The 25,961-nt window shown below is 36.2% G+C and overlaps 4 protein-coding genes across 5 annotated transcripts; 3 read left to right on the plus strand and 1 right to left on the minus strand.

Moving 5' to 3' along the window:
- The first annotated feature begins 1,111 nt into the window (after positions 1-1,111).
- Eno (alpha-enolase) lies at positions 1,112-4,411 on the plus strand. The gene is made up of 7 exons (XM_072011362.1): positions 1,112-1,271; positions 1,859-1,961; positions 2,266-2,439; positions 2,598-2,755; positions 2,915-3,215; positions 3,379-3,665; positions 3,891-4,411. Exons 2-7 carry the CDS (start codon positions 1,899-1,901, stop codon positions 4,210-4,212), a joined length of 1,305 nt encoding a protein of 434 aa, XP_071867463.1. The 5' UTR covers positions 1,112-1,271; positions 1,859-1,898; the 3' UTR covers positions 4,213-4,411.
- Positions 4,412-8,008: 3,597 nt separating this feature from the next.
- Positions 8,009-17,399, plus strand: LOC139991644 (facilitated trehalose transporter Tret1). Of its 2 annotated transcripts, XM_072011891.1 has the most exons (12): positions 8,009-8,328; positions 10,334-10,514; positions 11,339-11,516; positions 12,611-12,746; positions 13,373-13,581; positions 13,955-14,224; positions 14,690-14,915; positions 15,505-15,698; positions 15,800-15,979; positions 16,431-16,565; positions 16,651-17,001; positions 17,039-17,399. In XM_072011891.1, the coding sequence occupies exons 2-11, from the start codon at positions 10,498-10,500 to the stop codon at positions 16,684-16,686; spliced, it is 1,581 nt and encodes a 526-aa protein (XP_071867992.1). In that variant the 5' UTR covers positions 8,009-8,328; positions 10,334-10,497; the 3' UTR covers positions 16,687-17,001; positions 17,039-17,399. The 2 variants fall into 2 exon arrangements, with proteins under 2 accessions (XP_071867992.1, XP_071867993.1); XM_072011892.1 differs by lacking the exons at positions 8,009-8,328; positions 11,339-11,516 and having other exon boundaries at positions 10,145-10,514.
- A 1,374-nt stretch (positions 17,400-18,773) lies between these two features.
- On the plus strand, positions 18,774-24,244 carry LOC139991678 (peptidoglycan recognition protein 3-like). Its single transcript, XM_072011940.1, is given in 7 exon segments — positions 18,774-19,008; positions 19,463-19,789; positions 20,358-20,565; positions 22,931-22,995; positions 23,272-23,435; positions 23,653-23,815; positions 23,967-24,244. Coding segments are annotated over 7 exon segments (1,221 nt in total). The 5' UTR covers positions 18,774-18,896; the 3' UTR covers positions 24,149-24,244.
- On the minus strand, positions 23,966-25,263 carry LOC139991646 (uncharacterized). Its single transcript, XM_072011893.1, has 4 exons — positions 25,022-25,263; positions 24,796-24,932; positions 24,505-24,630; positions 23,966-24,435 (listed from the first exon to the last, which is right to left on the minus strand). Exons 1-4 carry the CDS (start codon positions 25,083-25,085, stop codon positions 24,289-24,291), a joined length of 474 nt encoding a protein of 157 aa, XP_071867994.1. The 5' UTR covers positions 25,086-25,263; the 3' UTR covers positions 23,966-24,288.
- Positions 25,264-25,961: the final 698 nt, after the last annotated feature.

Raw genomic sequence — 25,961 nt, forward strand, 5'->3', positions numbered from 1 at the left:
TCATTCAGCTTGTTCACAATGAAATGCGCTTATTCTTATTATAAAATACGTTTGTCAAAAGTTATAAGCATGTTCATTAGCATTTGATAGCGTAAAATTTTTCAATTTAGAATTTATTATTTAAATTATAATCGCGAAGAAAATTTATCTTTTAAGAATATATTATTATACATGTACAAACTGTATCATAATAATTGAATATACATATTTCATATTTTTGAATAAACTTTCAACAAAAGTAATGTTTGTAAAAAAGTCTGGCATCTTTTATATTTACCTCTACAGACACTCTAAGTAATTTAAAAACTAATATATCGTAATGTCCAAACGTGATTAACCTAATATATATGTCCTAAACAGTAAACTAAATTTCTTAGATATAGATCATGTACATGTAAATATGAGCAAATTCTTGATAACGTTTGATTCAAAGTTATTTCGTGATTACATTAAATTTCGAACGGTAAAAGTAGCACGAAAGTATCATATACCGTCACATATAATATGATATATAATATAATATGATTATAAAATTTACGACGTTACAAATATTAAAAAAATAATAAATATAATATATATATAAATAAGTAAAGTATATTATTTATATGTTTTATATAATATATTTTTCTTTTATAGTCATTCATTCAGATTGAAATAAATTTATTTATCTATAAATTTCTATTCTTGTACAAGTCCTATTTATTTTGAAAGTATGATAAATAATATTTCTACATAGCACTTTTGGTTTTTTCATACAATGGTGAATTTATTTCCAATATCATATAGCATATTATATAATAATAATATTTAAAACTAAATAGTTTCATCATTACAAAGATTCTGTGCGTAATAAATAAAATTCTGTGCGCATATAAAGCTTGCAATTTTTAAGAGTTATTTTAGCAGTTTTACAAATTCGCGCGCTTATGAACAATGCAATACAAAGATAGTAAATCATTAATGAAACGATAAAATCATACATTTAGATTACGCAATTTTCGTTATTTTATCATGACAAATTATATTCAATTAAAACTTTAAGATTCTGTTTCCATATCTTATACCTGCTTATATGTATATATATGTACGTAGATTTTATCATATTCTCAGTAGTCTAGGTTGTTGAGAAACTTTTAGTTTCAACGCTTCCGTAATTCATACGTGACGGGATCAGAATCGATAGGAGAGCTACCATCGTAATTTGAGGTCAACTGTAGGACAGTATCATTCTACTTCGAACACTTGAAGAGGATTGTCATACGTTGCAGTAGGTGAGCCATATTTTCTTCAGTTTTACAGCATGAGTAAGAAATTGTATCTACAAGAATTTCTAGACACTGTATGAAATATCAAGATTTGATTTGTATAGTGTTTTGTTTCTTAAATTCATAAAACAAAAAAAGAAAAGAAAAAAGAAATGGTTTTGATACGTGCCGAGTGCATTAAGTGCCCAAGTTTCATCATAAGGTCATTATATGTGATAGTTCGAGTACATTATACTTAATTTTGGAAGATGTACCATTTTAGAAATCAAACAACTATTAACTTGATTGTTCAGATTTTTAAACTTCTTCCAGTGACCTTGTCAAGGTCAAACACTATATTATTTCCAAGGCAAGCTTGCCTACCGGTATTTCAATTTCACACATATTTTGTCGAAAAATATTTAAAATGCTTAAACTTAAAGACAATTAGATGTTAATATTAAGGAAAGATTATTTATCCTTGAAACTATTAGTAACTGACATGTAATATGAAAGTTAGATTGTACCACCTTCTCGTGTTAAATGGTCTGTATTTAATAATTTTTCAACATTTAGAATCAGTGTTTTGTTATTGTTAAATATTTTTGTTTCAGGCTTCTAATCAGTAAATACAGTACTAATTACAGTAGGAAAATGCCAATCAAAAGCATCAAGGCACGTCAAATTTTTGACTCTCGTGGTAATCCTACTGTAGAGGTAAGATTACAAGAAAATGTTAATTCCTAAACAGATTAAATTTTATTCTAAATGTAATATTACTGCATATAAAACAAAGATTTGTTTTGGTATATAATGATTTTTGTTCTGAAAGTATGATAAATTATAAATCATAGATTGACAAGTGTATATTATGTAACTTATACCGAATATTGGTATAATTTTAATATATATTCCTAATTTCCAATTATATGCATGCAACATTTTATATTATAATGCATTATGTAATAATTAAGACTACACGTAAGTTGTTCTTATTATCTTTTATATATTTTATTTATAGGTTGATCTTGTATCAGACAATGGGCTGTTTAGGGCTGAAGTACCATCAGGTGCTTCCACCGGTGTTCATGAAGCTTTAGAACTTCGAGATAATGATAAATCTAAGTATCATGGGAAATCTGTTTTTAAAGCTGTAGAGAATATTAATAATATCATCACACCTGAATTGTTGAAGGTATTGAGCGTTCAGCGTTTATGCATAATATGTAGCATACATAACTTCTTTCAATTTTACGTAGATTTATCAAAATCTGTCAATTTTTTAAACACATTTAGAACAATAGAAACATTTGAATTTATTAACTAATCGATATAAAAATATTCGTTACCTAGTCAAATTTGGAAGTCACGCAACAAACTGATATCGATAACCTTCTATTGAAACTCGATGGTACACCGAATAAGTCAAAACTTGGTGCCAATGCACTTTTGGGTGTTTCTTTGGCAGTTTGTAAAGCAGGAGCTGCTAAGAAAGGGATTCCTTTATATAAGTAAGTGTGTATAATGTATAAACAAATTTTAAATTTGATACAACTTTTTCAAATAATACAAGATGAACGAAATTTTATATTACGTATCTGATACAAATATCGCAGCTTTTACATTCGACATACAATAGGTAATTTTGTACATTGTTCTGTAAATTACAGATATATCGCGGAATTGGCAGGAAATGCCAATATTATTTTGCCAGTACCAGCTTTTAATGTTATTAACGGAGGCTCACATGCTGGAAACAAATTGGCAATGCAGGAGTTCATGATTCTACCTACTGGTGCTGCTAATTTCACCGAAGCCATGAAAATGGGTACTGAAGTTTACCACCATTTGAAGGCTGGTATTAAAAAGAAGTTTGGCCTTGATGCTACTGCCGTTGGTGACGAAGGTGGCTTCGCTCCAAATATTTTAGAGAACAAAGAAGCTTTAAATCTGATCATAGATGCCATTAAAGTAAGTATTTTTCTCTTTAAAAGGAAAATATTTTCTTACTAATGAACTTACGCAAGAAGTGTCCTTGCGAGGTACAGTTTACGTTCGATTTTGTTATTTTATTAAGTTAAATGTTATTGAAATAGTTATTGAAATGATTATTCATAATTATTGTACAACGTAGGTTGCTGGATACGAAGGCAAAATCAAGATTGGTATGGATGTTGCTGCATCTGAATTTCATAAAAATGGGAAATATGATTTAGATTTTAAGAATGAAAAGTCTGATCCAAATACATATTTGGAACCACAAGCTTTGAAGAACCTATATTTGGAATTCGTTAAGGAATTCCCGATTGTATCGATCGAAGATCCATTTGACCAAGACGACTGGAACTCGTGGACTTCTATGACATCCTCCACTCCTATTCAAATTGTGGGCGATGACCTTACCGTTACAAATCCTGAAAGGTAAAATCTTTAAATTAAATTATTTCCGATTTCTTATGAAATTACAAGTTCATCAAATTTCGATTTTCGATAACTCGAAATATCGAATTAATTATTTATCCTATAAAGTTATTTGTAGCATTAAATTGATAACTTGTAAATTTTAAGAAGTAATTACATTCGTTGAAAGACGAATTTTCATGTTCATAGACAATAATTTCATTGTAAACCTATTACACGTTACAGAATTAAAACGGCTATTGAGAAGAAGGCTTGCAACTGTCTGTTACTAAAAGTCAATCAAATAGGCACTGTCACAGAATCAATTAATGCCCATAAACTTGCTAAAAGCGCTGGATGGGGTACAATGGTGTCTCATCGTTCCGGAGAAACAGAAGATACGTTCATAGCTGATTTAGTCGTTGGTCTATCGACTGGTCAGATCAAAACGGGTGCACCTTGTCGTTCAGAACGTTTGGCAAAGTACAATCAGATTCTTCGTATTGAAGAAGAATTGGGTGCGGCTGCCAAATATGCAGGGGAGAAATTCCGTAATCCTCATGCTTAAAAAACAATACATTTTATTAACACGAGACACTAGTTGTTATATTTTCTGCAAAATAAATCGAATATATACTTTCGTAACCTTTACAATTGTGTTAATAAAATAATATTCAATGCTATCAATGTTACTATAGCATATAAAACTGAGAAATTTTTTAGTTTCCATTAAAAAAAGTACATGGAGAAATAAAAATATACAGATATTTATTATTTAATTATCATTTTAAGAATTATGTTTACAGATATACCAGTTAAATGAAATAATATTACTATACGATACTAGTAATAGTAATAATAATAATAACAATACTACGAAATTAATTTGTTAATTTGTTTGGAGAGCTTTTATTTGATTAAAGGATATATAAATTATATCTTAATATTTCATGTACGATATTTAGATCTTGTTTCATAGAGATGGTTAAATTAGATCAGATTTCACAGCGAGAAGTAAAAACAGAAAAAGAAACGATGAAATTTGTTATCTGTGAAATTAAAAGCACAAATTGAACGAACATCATATATGATAATGATATTGATGAAGCATAATTCTGGTTTCTCGTTAACCACGAGATCTAAATCTATTTAAATAAAGTCATCAGAAACACTGTAAAACAAAAGTAAAATAAATGTGAATAAATATTATAACATATAATCAACGTTATAATATTTCAAATAAATTAATACTCCACTCTACAAAATGTTATTAACTTCATTATCACTACTTTGTCCTTTTTTTACGTCTGCTAGAAAGTTATTCATATCATATTAAATTAAAGTAAATCAAATATATTAATGTATCGCTTCTCATTTTTCCTGAAATGCGATATACATATAATTACGAAATAAAACCATTTATAGTAATTTTAAGTACTGTAATAACAAATTGAAAATATTCATCAGCATCGAACAGATAGATATATCGTTCAACGATATTTCCATTAATAAACGCTGAAAAGGATGCTGAAAAGGAAATGGATCCAATAGCCAGAAGGGCAACTCGCTCGATAGAATCCTAAACAAATTGTGAATGAGTGGGACATTTATGTGTTTCGCAACGCTAATTTATCAAGTCCATAACTACAAGATATAAATACAAGCGAAGAGTGCTTTATCACACGTGCAATGTTATTTAAATTTACTACCGACAAAAAGGAAACGAAAAGGAAAAAACCGTGAAAATTCGCGAAAATATACACCGCAGTGAAGTGTTATAATTGTTCACGCAACGCTAATAGATACTAATCCGTGCACTCATGTTTCGATATACGCAACGCCAATATCAAGATGTGGAATTACGGTCATGTACGAAGCTGCTGGTGCTCGATCGCCTCTGTGCAATTGTATCAGCTGAATCAGGAGGTGATCGAGGAACAGGAACAGATTTCCACAGTCGCAGTGGAAGGAATTTGGGCATTTCACAAACGCAACACTACGTATAAGAAGGCGATAATTTATTAACGCAACGCTAACGGAAAAAATTAGAAAAACAATCTCGCAACGCTGGATCTTAAAACGAATTTAACGTAAAGTCAAACAGCCTTTTGCAAAAAACTTTCTTTTGCAAAATGTCGCGCCGAGCCGTTTACGTCTCTAAATATCACGGTCTTCTTTTCGTACGACTTGTACGAGTAAGTATTGTACCAAGCTGCCGCCCGTGTGTCATTCGGTTTTTCGTTCGTGTAAGGAGGTTTGCTCGCGTGCAGGGATATTTTGGCCGAATTTTAATCGCGTTATTTTGGCTTCAAAAATCACCCTTTAAATTTCCTGACACCTGTAATCGAACATCCTATATATTCTTTCTTTTAATTTCACCGTACTACTCTAACGATCCTTTCCGATCTCCACGTAACAGACGTACTGCGAGTTCTGCATAATACCAGATCCTTCTTCCTTCAAATTTCCGCACTCCGCTCTAGCTACTAGTCTTTGGTTTCCCTTGCTTGCCTTATTAAATAAATACCTTAGTAACGCTTCTGATCTTTAATCTTTATACCTACAATTCGCTATTCTATTGAATTGTTCTTGTCGCTGCTTGTTCGTAGCTGCTCTTCCTCGTCCCTTTTCCTAAGCACACATTCTCTCCAAATATCGTATTCCTTACTTGCGTTATCCACACCTTTCTACACATTTCTCCCGTTATTTTTCTCGCTATCTGTCTTCCTCAATTCCTTTCTTCCTTCTCTTATAGTCCCCTTGGCTAGAGTCCTTCCTCTCGCCTTTTCGGCTCTTACTTCAAATTTAATGGCACTTGCATAGCTCAGCATATTCTCAATCTCTATCTTTTGATTTCTTGTAATAGCAGGTGGTCCGGCGTTTATATCGATCCAATACTAACGTCGCGCTTTAGATAATTTCATAGAATCCTCTCTAGGTGCTTTCTCCATAAGATCTATAAGATATCGCACATTTGGCTAAACTATCAACTAAACTTATTCTTCTTATATAATCATCCCAGAACAGTCTCTCCCCGATTCACCAAATCTGGCTTACAGCTAAGTTTCCTTTCCTTATCAATCCTGTTTCAGACGCCTCGTATTTCTGCCGCTCCTACTGAAAATGTAGTCCATATATTTCAATTTTCCTACTTCCTGCAATTCTCCCACTTATGGACGTTTAACGTCAATCTTCGCGAATATCTTGAAAACCGAGCGAGTTCACCTTTTATGTTTATAGGAAAAAGTTACTCAAATCATCGAAATTAGAGGGTAGTTAACGTTTCTACACGTTCTTTCACTCAACTGTCTAAAATATTGAACTTTGCAACATATTCGAAAATTATCGAATCAATCGATATTATCATCTTTTAATTTCATCGTTGAAAATTCCCTTTCCGCTTTGAATCGTTTTTCACGTAAGAATGGAAGAGTTTTTGGCAATAATAAGAGCCTATTAATTATAAAAGAAGCTCTAAATTCAAGAGTAATCGTACATCGTTATAAATTTCCAGGATTATATGTATAAAGAAAATGAAAAGAGCAGCGATCGAACGAGATAAAACTGTATGTGCGTATAAACATTTTCAGTGTGATATAGTAAATCATTCAGGGTGAATAAAATCAAAGATTCTGAAAATGAATCGCAGAGGGTATGTTTATAAACGCCTTTCACCTTCTAGAGCCTAATATTTTCTATACCTAGGTGTTTTATATTATACAAATTGGGAATGTTAGATCAAATCTTGAGTCATAAATACGTATATAAAGTGTACACAGTCAGTCATTTTCTATGAAAAAAAAAAAAAAAAAAAAAAAAAAAAAACAAAAGATCGTTTATACGGTTGACCGCGAGTACGAAGTAGCCTTAATGTAATCGGTCAAGTTGAGTCGTTAGCCTTGCTAGTCAGTTATTCGAATATCGGGTCAAGGTTATTGAACATCAGACGAATAAACTCGGCATCTGATGGTTCATTTTTGATGGCCGCATAAAATCATACTTTATTTCAATGACGGACAGTTTCTGTCGTGATCGATCAGGTTTGCGTAGGTTCTTATTCGAAAGCATGTAAAATACGATAAAACAACTGCCGGCTATCAACAAGCGTACGTATAGAGAAAAGAGAGATCCGTATGAAAGTGCGAATGGAAAAAGGTTATTTTATTTTTTCGTCTTATCGTTTCATATAAAATCACCGCCATTCCTTTGATCTTAGTTGAAACTGATCTCTTCTGACCGGATATTTCCTGCTAAAGGTAAGCCACTTAGAGATAATGGTCGCTCTGCCGTCTAGTGTGCCCACGATGAACGCCGAGAAAGGGATTTAATCGAAGTAAGTGGCTTATAAGAGCGCGTATGGTGGAATGTTTCATTCAGTTGAGCCAACGTGATCCAAGGCAAACGAGACCCGGTGCGTGTCTAACGAATCGTTTACTTATCGTTCGTCGCTTTTCCGTTCCGTATCGGTTTTCTGCTTCGTACGTACGCACAGTGGAACTATCGAATTTGTTAATTATTTTTCGAAACAGTCGAATTTACCTCTCTCGATCAAACTATCCATGTTCCATTTCTCGTCTCATAGTAATTGGAAAATTTCTACAATTACGGATAAACGTTGCCCGAGATATAATACAATACTACTATGAAGATGAGAAAGCAAAAGTACTAAAAGTTGCAGCTATGGGTGTGTGAGAATGAAGAAGTTGAAACTTTGCCTCTAACAATAAGTGATAATAATTGTTATTTTTAAAACATAAACGTTTAAAATACAAATCTATTTTCTATCAAATCACAGGCAAAATATATCATTCTTTCGTTAACATTTCTTCATCATATATATCGGTATAGCATGTTCAAGGAACGTATAGAGTTGCCCCTATTATATACGCGTACGTTCGTAAAGTGGTAATAAGCAACAGTTAAAAGAGACAGAGATCTTTTCTACGATGGAAATATTTGATTTCTTAACGTTAAAAATACGCTACAGTTTGACCATTCGCATTTTTCCAATTCGCATACTTTATCGCGATTCTATCTCTCCTTGAGAAAGAATTCAGTTAGACATATCATTTATACATAGATATTTTTTCTTTTTTAAAAGGATCCTACGGCAGAAGAATATCCAAGATAAGAGGCTGCAGATAAAACTGGTCTTTCGCACTAGTCCATAATTATCTAGATCAAACACGCTTGATAGTCATCCGTTGGATTAATTAATAAATTTATCATTGAGAAAATTCGTGAATCTTATATAATTACCATGTACGTTTCAAATATTATCTCTAAGGTTAAAGTTGTCATTCATTAAGAGCTACAATTTCAAAAGCAAAAACAGCGTTAAGCAGCATCGATTTCCATGATCTTTGAATATGTTAGAGAAACAAACATTTCGAACAAACATTTTTTTTATACGTATAACGATCGGTCTCGCCTAGTATTTGATTTTGTATCGCAAACGCGCGAATATACATTTACACGTATGCAGTGTATTTCTGCCTATAGTTGCGCGTTTTCTATCTGCCGCTCCGCTTATTCGATTTACAAGGGAGGATCGGCCGAGCATAAAGCCCCCGTGCACAACGATATAATGCATACGCGAGATCGCGAGGAACGTCTGTTGTAACTTGTAATTCGACCAAAAACGAATATCAATGTATCGGGTTTCGGGTTTTGGTTAAACTATGCAACGCGGTCGTCGCGAGGCGGCCGGTAACGCTTGCGCGAAATAATGACCGATCGTACGAATAGTAGACGAATGAATAATTGATAAACGTTATAACAAATAATAAATAAACGATATTACTTTACGAAAAGAATAATCGTTTTTATTTTACGGATGTGTTTGGAGCGTCGTGACGGTGCCAAATCGAAAACCACTTATAACAGATATTTCTTACATTTTCGCATACGCGCTTTGTGCTTGGAGTCTTCAAGCTCGCTCGATTTCCGTTTATGGACGAAAGATAAGCGACCGGCAACCAATAGCGACGCATACGCAGCCATAGATGCACAACTATAGGTAGAAATACATTGCAGCGATATGTACAGTCTTTAGAGAACATCTCGCAAACTAAGCTCGATTAAGAGATCGACGGTTATATGTATAGGAAAAAGTTGTTTGAAATATTAAACTTTACAACGTATTTACGAGTCATCGAAATCGGAGAGGTTGAAACAATTCTACAAGCTTATCAGCAGCATCTGAATCGCTTATGAAAGGAAAGTGATAGAATTATTAAAGTACTAGAGTCAAGATGGGTTTCACGTTCGTTAAAAAAAAATTGCAAAAATTTGAAGTAAACGTTCAAATATATATATATACATGTATATGTATACGGGGAACGTCATCGATCAAAGGTCATCCGGCGCGAGTTCAATAAGCGTAGAATGTAGAATCACGAATTTAGAATCGAGAATCTAGAACGAAGAATCTAGAAGCTGAATAAAGCGGTCCGTTGAAACTCCATCTGACTTTTATCCAAATATTTAATTACAATTAGCTTGGAAACTAACACCTACGACATGCACAAAATACATAGAACGCGCAGAAGCAAAAACACAAAGACTACGTCGACAACATTACTTTCATGCGATGCATTACATAATAAACGTGTCTTATTGAGCGAAAGTCACTATTTTCATCATTTATATCAAAGATTTCCATTAACGAAATATTATTTCATGCCAAGTCAAACATATCAGAGACTGAGGAAAATTAGAAGGCAAATAAGAAGCAACAAAACGCAAAGTTGTTAAATCACGTGATCGAATTATTAATCAGCGAAGTGACTGATCGTGAGAATTGACGAAGATCGATATTAAACGGTTTGAATTTGTTTAAACCAGCTTCGATATGGCGCAGCCAGATGGGTATGTTAAATCGCTGTATTATGCATTTCGAGCAACAATCATCGTAGAAACATTAGTTTACGTTACAACGAATATGTAATAAATTTTCATTGCATTCGTTGATCTTGTCGCTTGTGCCCATACTGTTCACAGAGGTATATGCTATACACGTATGTCTCTATGTGTCTGTCTTTATATCTCTGTGCTTGTGTTTATAGAATAATAAGTTTCTTATGCTTATACGGACGTTCAAGCGTACCATCGCATAAATCATAACCGTACGTAAAAATTAATTCGATATTTCAACAGACCGAGTATACAGAGTAATATATCAAATATCGCAAAGTACGTGTATATTTCTATATTTTGTCGCATCTAACTGTAATTCAATATTGCAAGTTTCGCCACCAGGTACATACACATGACGCTTGTGTACGCTTCAATTCCTACATGCACTTATCTTTATCTCTTTTCTATCTATTCATCTTTTTTATTTTTATTCATCGTAACGTACTCGTCTATCGTATATTACGGTTGATATCTTCTAACCGAGACATCCTCTTTCTATATTCAGGGTGTTGATGTTATTAGTTTTCAGCGTTTTTCTTGTAAATAGTAAATTGTCAAGACAAACGCTGGTTCTTGCTCACGCGTATAGCTGCATTACGTAGCCTAACTATAAGTATACATACATGTGTGTATTACGCTGTAACTCGTGTAATTTTCTAAATGTAAAATTGTGCTACTTGAAGAAAAAGGCTGGAAGACGATGTCATCGATGTAATAAAAATTATGGTATATTTAAAAAGATTTTTTCCTTTCTTTGTCAAATGCTGCTATTTTAGGGAAGAACACCGTTCGATGTTAGGATACCATGCAGCCGATTACGATGCAAAGATAATACAGGTTGGCAATGTTTGCGAAGACATTGAAAATAATAATACTCACGATAAAGATAGCACTTTGGACGAAAAATGTGACATAATATATTACTCGTCAAATTCCAAAGGTATATTCGCACAGGTGAGGTGCATTAATAAACGCATAGTATCAATAAAATGTACGACGTATAGAGAATGAATTATCTTGCAATAGTTTGAAAAGTCGACGGTCGGATAAAACTTGGAACGATAAGAACGATATAAATATACTTTTCTCTCTTGTTGGCGAATTAATTTGCAATTAAATCAAATTGTTGTACGCTCTATTAGACGTACGAAACGACACTGTCTTTAAAGAAAGAACAAAGTTGCTCCGTTTTACATACTAAGTAATTATTTATCGACCAGCATTTCCTTCCAAGTTCCAAGTCAAAGTCATTTTCTGTTCTCCGTGACATACATATTTAAGTTGACTAAAGAGATAGTAATGTAAATAAAAATAATAATAGCAATAATTTATCTGCCTGTATACCGAAATCAAGGGAAAGTCTCGTAACAGTACACGTACACGTACACGTACATGTATATGTATATTAAGAAACGGTATTGACAAATACTATCGATAGGTATTATTGTGCTATTGATGATAATACGATAACAATAGAACAATGAAACCCTCCATGATACCTTTGAGTCCATTTGAAAGTAAAAAAACAAGTAACAAATATCACTTTTGATTGTTTGAAAAATGTTTCGTTTGGATAAATATGTATTCACAGAAAAGAATTCACCTCGGATTTCGATGATTTTCAAATATGTTATAAAGTTCATGCATATGTTATAAAGTTTCCTATGCATATGTATGTATCGCGAGGCGAGTATTCTATACATTAATACGATATCGTTGCCTATAACTCAAAAACCGAGCCGATCACTGCCGGTTATACGTGCACGTGTATAGCAAAAAAGTTGTTCAAACGCGTTAGTATCTAGGTAACGCGTATCTTTTCTCCTTTTCCAATTCTCCGATTTTTGCAAGTTTAGAATATTTAGAAGAGATAGAAATTGGAGAATTTGGCAACTATCGAACGAAATAGATTCAAAGGTGTTGTGGCAAAACATTTTGAAAGTATACTTTTGTATTTTCCTGAATGTTTTTGATTCTTTTTTTTTTTTTTTCATTTGATCTTTTTCATTCGATGTTCTTTATTTTTGAACATCTTTTTCGTGTTTCAGTGCTTGGTATCCGGTGCGGTATTATTGCTACTAACCGGCGGAGGAATGCCAATCGGTTACAGTGCGATTCTGTTACCGCAATTGGCTGAAGAAAATGGTACGATGTACGCCGATCGGCAACTTGGATCCTGGATAGGTATCTACCTGTTTCAAAATAATAATTCTCAATTACGTACGATAATACTTGATAACACAGAGTAGCTAGATCTCGTAACATCTTGAGCCTTTACATACTACGAAGCAAGACGGTAAATCGCAATCTCCAATAATACGAACCATTGCCACGCGTCTCCCGCAGTCCTGCAGGATTCTTTCCCTCCAATCTCCTGTTTTGCATTCCCCTACCTTGACGAAGCGTTGGGATCGTTCTTTGGGATCGTTGTTGTATTTTGCGTACAGAACTTTAGTACACGGGTTTATCGTTCCCACCGTATTCGCAGACGAGTCGTTTCGTTATTCGAAGATTGTACTACACTCGGCTTGGAATTCGAAGAACTGAGGACCAGCGACGAAGCGAAAATCCCGCGTAGGACACGAATTTCTCCTATTGCCCGCTACTTCGTTTCTCGTCGAACTCGCTTCGATAATTTAACTTAATCGGTAACTCGATCGGTCACTTGAATCAATTAATAAGGATTAAATCGCTTATTTTGTGGCTTAAAGTCCACTGCATCGAAGAGTACGTGCCGACTCATCGGCAATCGGCAAAAATGTAATTTTTCTTTTCCGTTCAAGCATATATTTCTGTTATTTATGTTTCAGCTTCGGTTCATAGTCTAGCAACACCCGTCGGATCTTTGGTGTCCGGCCCATTGTTGGATGAGATTGGCAGACGTGGATCTTTACAATTTGCGGCAGTACCGCTATTCGTTGGATGGTTCGTCATAGGTTTTGCTAAAAACATTTCCTGCCTTTTGATAGGAAGAGTTGTACTAGGTTTTGGCGTCGGCCTAATGGGAGTACCAGCTCAGGTAGGAAGTATTAATCGTTTCTCTTTTCGATCGCGTAACAAACTTTTCATCATTTAGCCAAATTCTTCGATGGTCAATTTGATTTTATTTTTCGTACATTAATAATTAACTTTAATACATACAATGACTTTTTATTTATAGATTAGCCTTATTATTAGATTCTGTTTATATTTTGTCCACGTTACATACATATATGTATAATCTATTAGTTATCATATTCGTGTCACGTAAATGTACGATCTACCGTACAAATCTATCTGCACTTTTTTTTCTTCTTCCTCTTCTTCGTTCGTTATTATTTCGCTAATTTAAGAATCGTAGGATTAGCAGCGCATCTATCTTGAGACATTGATCTCGGAATGGTGTCCGACAGGTGTTACTGGGTGAAACGGCTGATTCGACGCTTCGTGGATTTCTGACAGGAAGTACGCTCACCTTTTATTGCCTCGGTATTGTCATCATTTACGCGTTAGGAGCTTGTTTTACGTGGAAGATCGTGGCCCTTTGCGGGGCTGTTCTTCCCATAACGGCGCTGATCGCGTTAATCCTGATTCCGGAAAGTCCTGCTTGGCTCGTAAGACGCAAGAAACCTGACAAGGCGAGAAAAGCCTTGCTGTGGTTGAGAGGAGGTAACGTGCAACAGGTAAGTACAATATGTATACGTAGGTACAGATATTTTTGTAAAATAATCACGGAATCGAGAGTCTATCGAAAGTCGAAGAAATTCGTTTTGTCGTCATAATCAGTGTATTCGCAAAGTATATCGTCGGTTTGCCATTTGGGAAAATGACATTTAAAAGACCCTCTATTATTAGATACGTATACGGCAATCGAGCCTATCAGCGAAATGGTTTCTACCGAACGAGAGCCACGTCGTTTTATGTTTTATCTGGTAACTATTCGTTCTTACGGTCAAATAACGCCTTAATGATTATAAAATCGAATAATTAGTCATTTTTTGTCATTTGCAATTACTTAGTTCTCGACAGACTTTATCTTACTTTTCGCGATGTCACGCCACGTGACGTGTCGCGTCCCTCGCGGTAAGCCGATGATGAATTTATGATGAAAAGTTGACTTTTACAAATTACGTTTATATTTGCGAAAGGTTGATGCCGAAATGAGAATATTGGAAGCTCGAATGAAAACAGACTTAGCACGGACGGCTACGACCACGACTTCACGGCTCGGACGAATTTCCTCCGTCGTTTCTACGCTCCTCGATCCTAGTGTTTTGAAACCGCTAACGATCATCAATATCTTTAATATTCTTCAGTTGATAAGTGGGACGTTTGTCATCGTTTTCTATGCAGTAAATCTCATCGAAGATATCGGTAAAGGGAATCGTTATGCATTTAATATACAGCTACACGATTTATAGAAAATACCAAACACTAACAACTTTTTAATCTGTAAAGCAAATCGTTAAATGCTTTCGTAACGCTATCGATTCGAATTTTGTTCTAGAATATCTAATAGGCGATCGTTAAGATCATCGTTACAGAGTTCGTGTTCTATCGTTATAGAGTTTCTCGTCTCAAAAACGAATATTCGACGATACGAACGATACGAAGAGAAAAATGCTTTCCAACCTACCGTAAAAAGCGGGCGAAAAGTATAGGCAATTGCGCGTAATCTTTTTATCCGTTCGCATAAATGTTCCTCGTGTTTGCGTCGAGCGAGAATTTTTGCGTTTGAAACGAGCAACTCTGTAAGGATCGTCCAGATCCGGCGGATATCGTAGATCTGGAAATAGAAAGAAATTTTATTCGTTGGACAGTGTAATGGATACAAAAAATAAGAAAGACGTATATATGAAATTTCAAGATATCGGTTTTATCCCGTACACTTTATACATTCGACGTTCGACTATTATATTAATTACATAATTCTGATTATCTATATTTATTTTGTTATACGCAGGCGGTGACAGGATAAATAACTATTTGGCAGCGGTAATTACGGCCATTACTAGGGTCTTGTTTAGTTCAATAGCGAGTGTTTTATTGTTGAAAATAAATAGGAGATATCTAGGAATGTTTTCTGCCGTGGGCACGGCCTTCGCTTCCTTGGTCCTCGCGGCATATTTATTGATTCAGGAAGAATCTTCTATCGATGTGAGCGTACATTTTCATTTATTTATTTATATTTATTGTTCATTAAACGTTATAGATTTATGCAGTGATGTGATCTGTTATATCAGATTCGTATATTTCAGGTTTACGTTGTCGGTATTTTTCTGTTGGTCTACGTGGCAGTGAGCTCCATGGGATTGATGACATTTCCAGGATTAATGGTTGCCGAGTTACTTCCGCAAAGGGCTCGAGGAATTGGCGGTGGTTGCAATTTCTTCTTTTTCAACTTATTCATCTTTATAGTTACGAAATCTTTCCCCGCGGTACGTCCACGATTATATAAGATTTAACTTAATAATACAATTAGCTTAACGGTATATTTATATAGCGAACAAGGATACTCGAACGTAAACGACGCTTTTGAAATGTTCGCGAGAGATTAAAAAATGATTATAGTTATAGTATGTACTCGTGTAATTTCATCGATACCGTTTACGGTAGAAAGGACGCTTGATCTTTCTAAATTCATCGGGGAACAACGGTCGGCTCAAAGAGAGACTATATTTAAATATATTTTTCTTGAAATTTTCACAAAATCCTAGACAACGAGCAGAAAAACGATCGACTCGACACGTAGCGGTTCCTATGCAACGTAATATTTCTATTTGTATACGCATAATAATATTCGATAACCAAAAGTAACAAACTGTTAATAACAGGAACGAAATATCGCTAGAAATTGTTGCAAATAACGTTCGCATCGTTAAAAAACAGGTAAGCGACACGGTAGGCATTACTGGAATTTTCGCAATTTTTGGCATTTCCGCCCTCTTGGAGGCAATATTCGTTTACGTTGCTTTACCGGAAACGAAAAATCGCACGCTTCAAGAAATCGAGGATTACTTTCAGGTATGCGTTCTACGTTTCTACTTTGATCCAATTGATTTATTCGATTTAAGGATTAAAAACGATTAACATCGATTTTCCATTGCAGCAAGATAACTTACTTTGGATTACTCGTTCGAGATAAAAAGGACAAGCGACGAGCCATTCGTCTCATCCTACGTAAAGATAAAGATCGTACTTTAAAATGTACAAGCCTAAGATTTATATAGAATATAGGTAACTATAATCGAAGAGTAGGTCGAAGAGAACGCAAAAATTGAATCGTTTCTCGCGACTTTTGCGTAGAGCGACGATTATTTATTCGTTCAAACGGATTCTCGAACATTTATCGATAGATAAATCGGGCCCTTGTTTTCAAGGGTTTTAAGGTTTGATTTTCAAAAGTTTAATCTCTGCCTCTCCGATGTTTCTTAAAGTAATCTCAAAATAGTTTTCGAAAGTTCGACACCGTGTTAACCGAGAGAAATTTCGATCAGAGATATTCCTGTTTCCTCGTTACCTTGTTCGTTGTTCTAGGACAATAATATATCGAACGGCATTCTCTCAACTTGTCACTTTGGTTGATATCTCGGTCGCGTCCGTCGACAAATCACAAGAATAGAAGAAAAAATCAACGTTTATCCACGCTTTTCTCTCTTTATTATATATTTATCGAAGCGTAAGATTGTACAGCGATCGCGTCTCCGCGTTTAACTTTACGCTTTAACTAATACAGCTTGCTCCAAAGTTTCGGTCCAAAGTTCCGGAAGCGAATCCTCGTTCTCGGATATTTAATATGGTTTAATATCGTGGAGAACCGATCGTCCTCTTCCTATTTCGCCGCGGTTCCACTCGTGTCGTTCCATATCGTGACTGCCACATGGCCGCGATAGCGTGCATCAAAAATCTCCTCGAGCAACGAACATGCTCGATAGTCGATCAACGAGTATACACGATCCTCTTATATCTCCTAGCAACATGCTACGAAGGGTTCGACAAATTTCTGACAATTGGAACGTATGTATGGAGAAAGTTATTTCCTCCTAAAACCTATTTTCGTCGTATCACGATATTTATGTATATACGTGTAAATAAATATTCGCTTTCATCACGGTGTTGCACTCTAATTATCGTTACGCGATACGTTACATAGCTAAAGGTGGCTAAAGCTATAACTATCCCACATGTATATCACCTTTAACGTAATATATGAAATATACGAATAGATATATTCTATATAACGGTAGTAGTTATAATGGTTGCAGAATCGGAACCTCGAGTATCGTTTCAATAGCGAAAATGAGAAGGGGTTTTTTGGTTGTAGTACGGTGCTGCCATCTCGCCGAGTCCCACGTAACTCGGTGGCACGAGTCATCGGGTAAGCGTAATTCGTTTTCCCCTCTTCGCGTAAAAAAAAAAAAAAAGAAAAGAAAAGATAGATTCGATAGATAGAAGACGTTGATAGGGAAACGAACGAAAATGGACGATTTATCGTGATCGATACATGTATCGTATACCGATAAAGTAACAGACGAATTTAACGATTTTTGCGACGATGGCGGCGACATCTGCGGGAAAATCAGTTATAGCAATATTTGAAAAGCTTCTTTTAAAAACATACGCACGCTCTCTTAGATGAGCGCTCTTTTTCTTTCTAATTAAACATTTATTTTCCCTTGATATAAATTGGTAGAAAAAAAACTCGTCACTCGCATGCTTTCTAATTTCGGTAGATATAGTTTACGAAATCATTCTCAGATCGAAAGTCCATTTGCAACGTTAATCAACATTTTTCCGATACGATTGTTGCTATTTTTTGCGTTACTTTATTTTCCAAACTCGTACATAATTCATCGAATATTCCTTTTTGTCGCTTCTCTTCCAAACTCGTAGATCGTACGATTTATTACTCGTATTCGACTAAATACAAATTTTGCGTTTGGCGAAGAATAGCTGCATCGCCGACGACAAATTCGTATCAACTGGTCAAATATTTCAGCGAATCGTCGGATTGAAAGTTGTATATACAGTTGTATATAGTAAGTAAAAATGCAATTATCGAGCGATCGATCTTATCGCGGTAACGTTTCACGTTGCTTTATCTTTTAGATTTTTCTATCTATCAGAGATTACGGATCGATGTACTTTTTCGTTTATTGGCTCCAACGAATTCGCTTTCGAAACGACTGGTTTCATGATACAACTATCTAGAGAAAGGAAGGGATTAAAAGATCCAACATATGCGTCCGAGGGGCTTCCCGGTCGCGTACAATTTTTCGTTTAAAAACCGACGCTCTTTCGTCATTCCCATTCAGTTAGACTTTTAACTACCAGCTAACGCGGTATCGAGCCGTCATGGGGTCGCCTATTTCTTTAGCGTTCGCGATATACGTTTCCACGTTGCTCGCTTCGATCGAAAATACCCTCGCATCGCCATTTTACCAAACTAATGTCGAAAGCGAAATCGGTAAGCAGCCGTTCTCGATCTCTTTATTTCGAGTTATTTTTCTAATAAGAATCAAGCAAAGTTTCGAGAGGAAAGATCTCGTCGATACGATAAATCATCGACTCAAACGTGCAAGTGCTTAACAAAATAAACAACAATTCTTAATAGATCAAATCACTTTTTTGTCGCGATGTTCTGTTCTTTTTTTCTTTTTTTTTTTTCTTTTTTTTTGTTGTTTTTCGTCGTGTTTTCCGTACTATTTTACTTGGGGATCGCGAGCCGACTTAAACGAAAGAAATCTCGAAATCCAAATATACCCGTATGGACATGGAACTAGCTAGCAAGAGAGAGAATAGCAACGACTTTGCATCGTCGTGTCGTTTTACCGATAATCTCGCGCCGTGCTGTATCGCCGATGTTTCGAGCGAGTTTCGGTACGGAAATGGAAATACTGAAAAGCACGTTAATTGCGTAGCGGTGCCAAAAATCGTGAGCAGGCTGGAGTGGCGAGCCAGGCCACCGGTCGACCGAGTGCCGTTGGAAACGACGCCGACACCTTACGTGGTCATTCATCACGGAGGCACGGCTAAACACTGTTACGATCAGAAAACGTGCTCCGAGATCGTAAGGAGTTACCAAAACTATCATATAGACGATAGACAGTGGTTCGATATCGGTTACAACTTCGTTATCGGCGAGGATGGGAACGTTTACGAGGGTCGAGGCTGGGATTACGTCGGGGCGCATGCACCTGGTTACAACACTCAGAGCATCGGGATATGTGTTATCGGTGATTTTAGCGGTGAGTGTGACGCGATTTGAACAAAACTACAACCGCTTCTTCTTAACGAAATAAATCGAGCGTATTAAGAATCACGACGTATGATTCGGCCGGCTACGTACGTAGATCGCGGATTTCTGTGCATCTATGCGAAATTTTTAAGTGGAAAATGCGTACGGCGCGTACAGTATAGTACTCGTCGCTACGTTTCGTGGTTATCAAGCAAATTCCTGCTTAAATTTCCATTGGATTGGTTAAAATATAAATTGACATAGAAATCCGCGGTCTCTCGATACACGTTGTTTTTCGTACAAACGACAAAACGGATAGTTTCAGCGGATCTTATCGTATCGGAAACTCCAACGTTGGACAAAATGTCGAAATTCTACGACAGGAAACAGTTAAATACTCGAACGTGATTCTTGTATTTGCGATCGTTATATCGAGATCCGTGTTAATTAGGTATATTTTCAATGCTAGAACAGCCTCGAGCGAATAGTCGAAGTAGGAAAAAGTAGAAATCATAGGCTTGTTTGGATAAAACCAAGTTCGTAGATCCAAGTGTACGCAACGATAATAATTTTTGCAGATATTCTTCCCAACGAAGTAGCTTTGAAGGCGGTGAACGCCTTGATCAGTTACGGAGTATCCCTTGGCAAAATCAACGAAGATTATCACGTGCTGGGACATAGACAAGCCAGGAATACTCTCTGTCCGGGCAATGAATTTTACAAGTACGTTCAGAAATTTCCACGCTGGACCGACCATCCTATACCGAAACATTGAACAACATTGTCGTTGATTACCGTTGAACGAATGAAAATATCGCGAGCAAGAAGAAAGAAAGCTAATGCGCTTTTGAAATAAAATATATTTTTCGTATATATATATATATATATATAGTTTACGCTCGACGCGTATGATAAATGATCGCAAAATCTTGTCTCATCGCGTGTTTCATCGCGTTAAAGAAGTTTACAGCATTTACATGGTACTATGGAAGAAAGATGTAATTAACGATGATGCGATATAAATGTTTTCGATACACGGCTAACTGCGATTTATTTCTCGCTTTCGTTCGAGTCAGCTAACTTAATCGTCATATACCGTGAACTAAATTTTACCGCTATTCTCCCGCGTATTAATACGACAAATAACAACAAAACGATATGTTAAACGCGCAACTGACTAATAACAGATAATTCTTCTTTCTCGCTTCTTGACTCTTTCACTCTGGTACAAAATAATTGCAAAAACATACATTCTATAGATCGATTCGTCGAATTTTATAATATGGTACAACTCTACGGATCATGTGACGTGTAATCTTTCGCATTGGCATAAGAAATAAAGCATATCGATCTTCGGTCGAGTTTACTGTTTTTCATATTTACCAGAAAGCAATACGCTTTCACGTTTCCTGAAATCTCCCACGACATAACTGGCGAAACGAATAAGCATAAACAGGAAAATGATTCGAGAAGATCATTCCGCCGAGAAAGTAAGTTTTTTAGGAACTCATTTGCATTCTAGTTACGCGTTAAGAACGTGTAATTATCCGTGCTTTTAACTAAGTTCAATTTAAACGAGATCGAGATATCGTTTCGTTTCGTTACGAAATTTTCATGGAAATTTTTCAAAAGCCAATAACAGACGATGCGAAACTGTCGAGATAAAGCGAAACACGCGTGTCCACGTAAGGGACGAAGCTTTGGCCGTTCTCACCTTTGTGGCTCGCCATGTTTCCGTATACGGAGAGATACCTTGATCGGAGATTAAGTCGTCTTGCTTGTTATTTGAATTTTGTCGAAAAGCTACGTTCTCTCGTTTTTATAACGTATGGGCCTAGGATCCAGGAAAATTAACTTCTTTGTCGCATAGTATTAAAAATCGCGAGATCGAATAAAAAGCATCGAAGAAATTGACCGTATCTTTATCGCGATTCAACCGTTCTTTCGAGGAATAGTACAAAAGTAGTTTCGTCATCGAATTGATTTTATTCTTGGAATACTCGTTACCGGCTGTAAATTCCGATCGATCTGCATTTATGTTCGATAGTCTGTCGGAGAATGTAAACGATTCTTTTACCGCTCTCTACGGAAAACCCTCCTGGCTAAATCGACAAATTATAACTTGAATCTCAAACCAACGAATCAGCACCTATAAGAGCCGTAAGTACTCTACACTTTTTTACATTCTCCGAGAACTTAATCCTAATTCCATACCGTTGTACTATTTATTTTATTTTATTTCGATTTTTCTTTTTTATTGTATTTTATTTCGAAACTGACGAGACAAACCTTAAATCGATCCCTAAATGGATAAACGTACGGCTAACTCGTTAAAGACGTCTAAGCGCGTGATGGGAAGTATCCTCCCCTCTTACTGACACGGTCAAAGATCAACAAATTATACCAACCATCCGCATCGTATATATTTGCGGCATTTATCACAATGTTAGCAGATCTCTGTGAACGAAGATGACAAAGTTAATAGCGGTGATTCTCCTACTCGCCAACTGTCAAGTGTTGTTTTGTGCCGTGCATAAGACGCCTGGTAACGTATTGTTCCTTGAAAATCGTTGAAAATCGAAGCAACGTGTCGTCGCTTAGCGCCGATTAATAGTGCAAGTATCTCGACGTGTTCTTCGAATCGTTTCAGCGTTTCCACTTGAGGAAATTTTATATTCGCGATTCTGTAGCATCCTCGTGCTTCTTTTCTCTATTACGATCTTTTTCTCGGACGAAAAGAAGTAGCAATTGCAAAATATGGATAATAAGTTTCGGTATATAAAACCTGCACAAAGTCGATATATAACGTAGCAAATTATATAACGCTCTTTCGATCGCAAGTCCTATTCGAAGATTTGGCTATTTCACCGAATTTCGATTCCAATCGAAATCTATGATCGATTTTCTTAGTTCGTTTGGTTCTACAAATATTTATTTCGATTCAACGAGCGAATCTATCTGGTCGAACGAACGTTCTTACTAACGAAATTCCGCTTAATTATCTTAGGCTTGCTTGAGAAAAGTAGAGTATGACGTTCGTTCTACATAAAGTAATATTCGTGCGAGTCACCGATCATTTTTATCCGTGTTTCTATAAAAAAAAAAAAAATTTATAAGCGATATGAAACAAGAACGCGCTTATTGCTTATAGCATATCGACCCGTAATGTCAAGAACGTTCGTTTATCGTCGCCTTATCGTTATCATCATTTAGTCGGTAGCTGACGATTCGAGGACATGTTAATTAATTATTTTTACGCCAATACGACGACACCGACTTGGCGAATAAGCCACTAACAATAAGGTAATATCCGACGATCGTAAAATTTAGTTAGATCCGATCCTTCGACAGAAATCGTTATCGTTACCGAACGTGTCTATCGTATCTATCAAATTGATAAAAAGACATTGAAGAGAAACGGTCGGTATTACCTACTGTTTCACTACTTCGCTTTCCGATATCCGATTGAATTTTTCAATTTCAAATATTTAGTACGTCCAAGTATAATATCAAGATCAGAATGGGGAGCCAACGCACCAAAGTCAACTCTTAGGAATCTCGCAGAGGAGCCTGCTCCGTTCGTTATAATTCATCATTCAGCGAGTGATGGTTGCACGACTCGAGCGATTTGTCAAGCCAGAGTGAGAAGTTTTCAGGTGATTGAACCGGTCTTTTCCGCTTGTCGAACGAAGAGTTTGAACTAACGATTAGCATCGACAACGCTGAAATTTAATTAACAAATTTCCACTCTCGAAATTTCGTTTCTCAGGTTCGGGGCTGAATTAAAATTTCCAAAGCCTTGAACCGTTGATCCAACGGAGGCTGCCTATCCAATCGATATAACGATTTTCTTTGCTTTATCAATGCATTTAGAACTATCACATGAACCAGAAAGGCTGGAAGGACATAGGTTACAATTTTTTGGTTGGCGAAGATGGAAACATTTACGAAGGAAGAGGATGGGGTAAACACGGTGCACATTCCACGCCTTACAATTCGAAGAGCATCGGAATTTGCATGATTGGCAATTTTGTTGGTAAGTTTGTCGTTGTCTCGGTAAGTAACACGACGTTTATCGCAACTTCTACCGTCGTCGTCGTCGTCGTCGAGTCTTTTTTAATAGAATCGATCCAACAACGGTAGAATTACAATTTTTCTGGGATTTATCATCGTTGAAATATTCACAGGTCATAATCCAAGCGCGGCTGCGATAAAGGCAGTTAAGGATTTGATCGAGTACGGTGTAACGCTTGGGAAAATACAAGAGAACTATACGTTGCTCGGCCATCGACAAACGACGTCAACTTCCTGTCCAGGCGACAGTCTCTATCAATTGATTCAAACGTGGCCTCACTGGTCGTCGATCTGATAATTCTTCGACGGAAAGCATCGTTGCATAATCGATTTATTTTAGACGCTGTATCGTACATGTTTTCGAAGAGAAGTAAACGTTGTTCGCATCGCAGTTCTATCGTTGCGTGTTATCGATTCTTCGTAATTTTCGTGAAATCATTCTTCTGCCAATTTCACGTAAAGCGTTACGATGCCATTCACCGAATTATCGTAAGTATCCTGCTCCGTTCTAACGCAAATGTCCACGTGAGAGAAATCGGGCGAATTCGTGCCAACGTCGTTGTAGCGGCTTTTGTCTCTAGCCTGAAAAATATGACGCGACCGTGTCACAACGAGCGACAGGCTGCCGAGTCTTTAAATCTACTATTATACCTGAAGCGGAATTGGCCGTAAGAATTTTTCGTTTAATTCGGGAATGCACAATTTTGTGCCGTATGGTATCCCGGAATCGAGGTCCATGGAGACTGTCACAAATTCTGCACGACCATCCAGATAATCCTATAACGAAACGAGTAACCATATCATCGTTTCCCTTAATAACGGGATAGTTACTAGTATATTCGATGTTCCGCGATATAACGATACAACGAAGAACGAAAGAACAAAGATCATACTGGTTGGAAAAATAAGGACGACGAAGACTGATTCTGATCGAGAACAAACCTGTAGGTTCCTCAGTTTCCTCGTTCTAGCATCCAAATAGTCAAACTCGTTGTCGCTGTCAAAAACGGGATAATAAGCGGTCAGGGTCACGTTGCGATAAGCACGACCGCTGCAACTCAGCTCCGTTCTACGCGTATCTATTTTCGATCCAAGATCAACCGTTCGAGAAAAATATATAGAGCACGAATAAAATCGTAGATATAAACATTCGTTGCTTTATAATTACCGCTGGCAGAGATGGGTGAAGCAAAGAAGAGAAAAAAGGAAAACATCAACGCCTGTTTGTCCATCGTGTCAGTAATGATTTTACGCGACACGATCGATCGCGCAACACGTCGATACACCGACTAACTTTGTCCCTGCGATTCGCAAAATACATTGTGTCAGCAGTTGTGTCAATCGCTGGTATTTGTCCATGAATTGTCCACGAATCGAAGACAGAAAGGTCGATCGACGTTTCCATTATAACGCGTTCAACTGTAAATAATATCTTTAAACTTTACGTTTAAGAACGTTTACAATTTCAGGGAAACAACGTCCAACGTCTAAATAAGCTCGTTCCTATAACGAAAGATTCAACGATTATCCTGAGTCAGCAACAAAGCACAGATACCGAATATAAAGAGAGAAATTTTATTTTAATCGAGACACGACAGATTTTCAAATCTCGTCGTTTCTCATATCGTAACACGTTTAAATTCCATTCTTTTCTTCTTTTCTATGTTTTTTGTTTTTTTTTTTTTTTTTTTTCGAAACTCGAGGCTTAAACTCGAAACTCGAGGAAAAATTGTGCTCTACGTTTTTCACTTTTTCTCGCATTAGCGTATATGTGAAATAATCTACCGCTGACTGTTTACTCGCAACCAGTTCCTAATTAATCGAACTCGCATATGCTAAACAAATTTTCAAATCCGATTTTCCCATCTTTATTTAAATTATTTCTCCTTTGAAGGAATAATTCCGGCTTGATCGGCCGGTCTGACCAGACCAGAAAATTTCATTACTTTCTTCCTTGAAATGCCACGACATACTGCCTATACATATACGTGTATAAGTGCTATACTGTTCTTGAATAATGAAAAGCATGCTTGACTGGGACACGTGGAAGACACTGCGCGTTTCCAGTCGACCAACAGACACCATAGTATTCGTATGTGCCTTATCGT

Source organism: Bombus fervidus, chromosome 10 (assembly GCF_041682495.2).
Source record: "Bombus fervidus isolate BK054 chromosome 10, iyBomFerv1, whole genome shotgun sequence".
NCBI classification, from domain to species: Eukaryota; Metazoa; Arthropoda; class Insecta; order Hymenoptera; family Apidae; genus Bombus; species Bombus fervidus.

What these genes read in the sequence shown, in the direction of transcription:
- Eno (XM_072011362.1), top strand. Translation starts at nt 1,899, where the DNA reads ATGCCAATCAAAAGCATCAAGGCACGTCAAATTTTTGACTCTCGTGGT. An exon ending in TGATCATAGATGCCATTAAA is followed by an intron (nt 3,216 to 3,378) that starts GTAAGTATTTTT and finishes TGTACAACGTAG; the next exon opens with GTTGCTGGATACGAAGGCAA. An exon ending in ACCGTTACAAATCCTGAAAG is followed by an intron (nt 3,666 to 3,890) that starts GTAAAATCTTTA and finishes TACACGTTACAG; the next exon opens with AATTAAAACGGCTATTGAGA.
- LOC139991646 (XM_072011893.1), bottom strand. Translation starts at nt 25,085, where the DNA reads ATGGACAAACAGGCGTTGATGTTTTCCTTTTTTCTCTTCTTTGCTTCA. An exon ending in GGAAACTGAGGAACCTACAG is followed by an intron (nt 24,631 to 24,795) that starts GTTTGTTCTCGA and finishes GTTTCGTTATAG; the next exon opens with GATTATCTGGATGGTCGTGC. An exon ending in TACGGCCAATTCCGCTTCAG is followed by an intron (nt 24,436 to 24,504) that starts GTATAATAGTAG and finishes CATATTTTTCAG; the next exon opens with GCTAGAGACAAAAGCCGCTA.
- LOC139991644 (XM_072011891.1), top strand. An exon ending in CCAAAGGTATATTCGCACAG is followed by an intron (nt 11,517 to 12,610) that starts GTGAGGTGCATT and finishes TTCGTGTTTCAG; the next exon opens with TGCTTGGTATCCGGTGCGGT. An exon ending in AGGAAGAATCTTCTATCGAT is followed by an intron (nt 15,699 to 15,799) that starts GTGAGCGTACAT and finishes CGTATATTTCAG; the next exon opens with GTTTACGTTGTCGGTATTTT.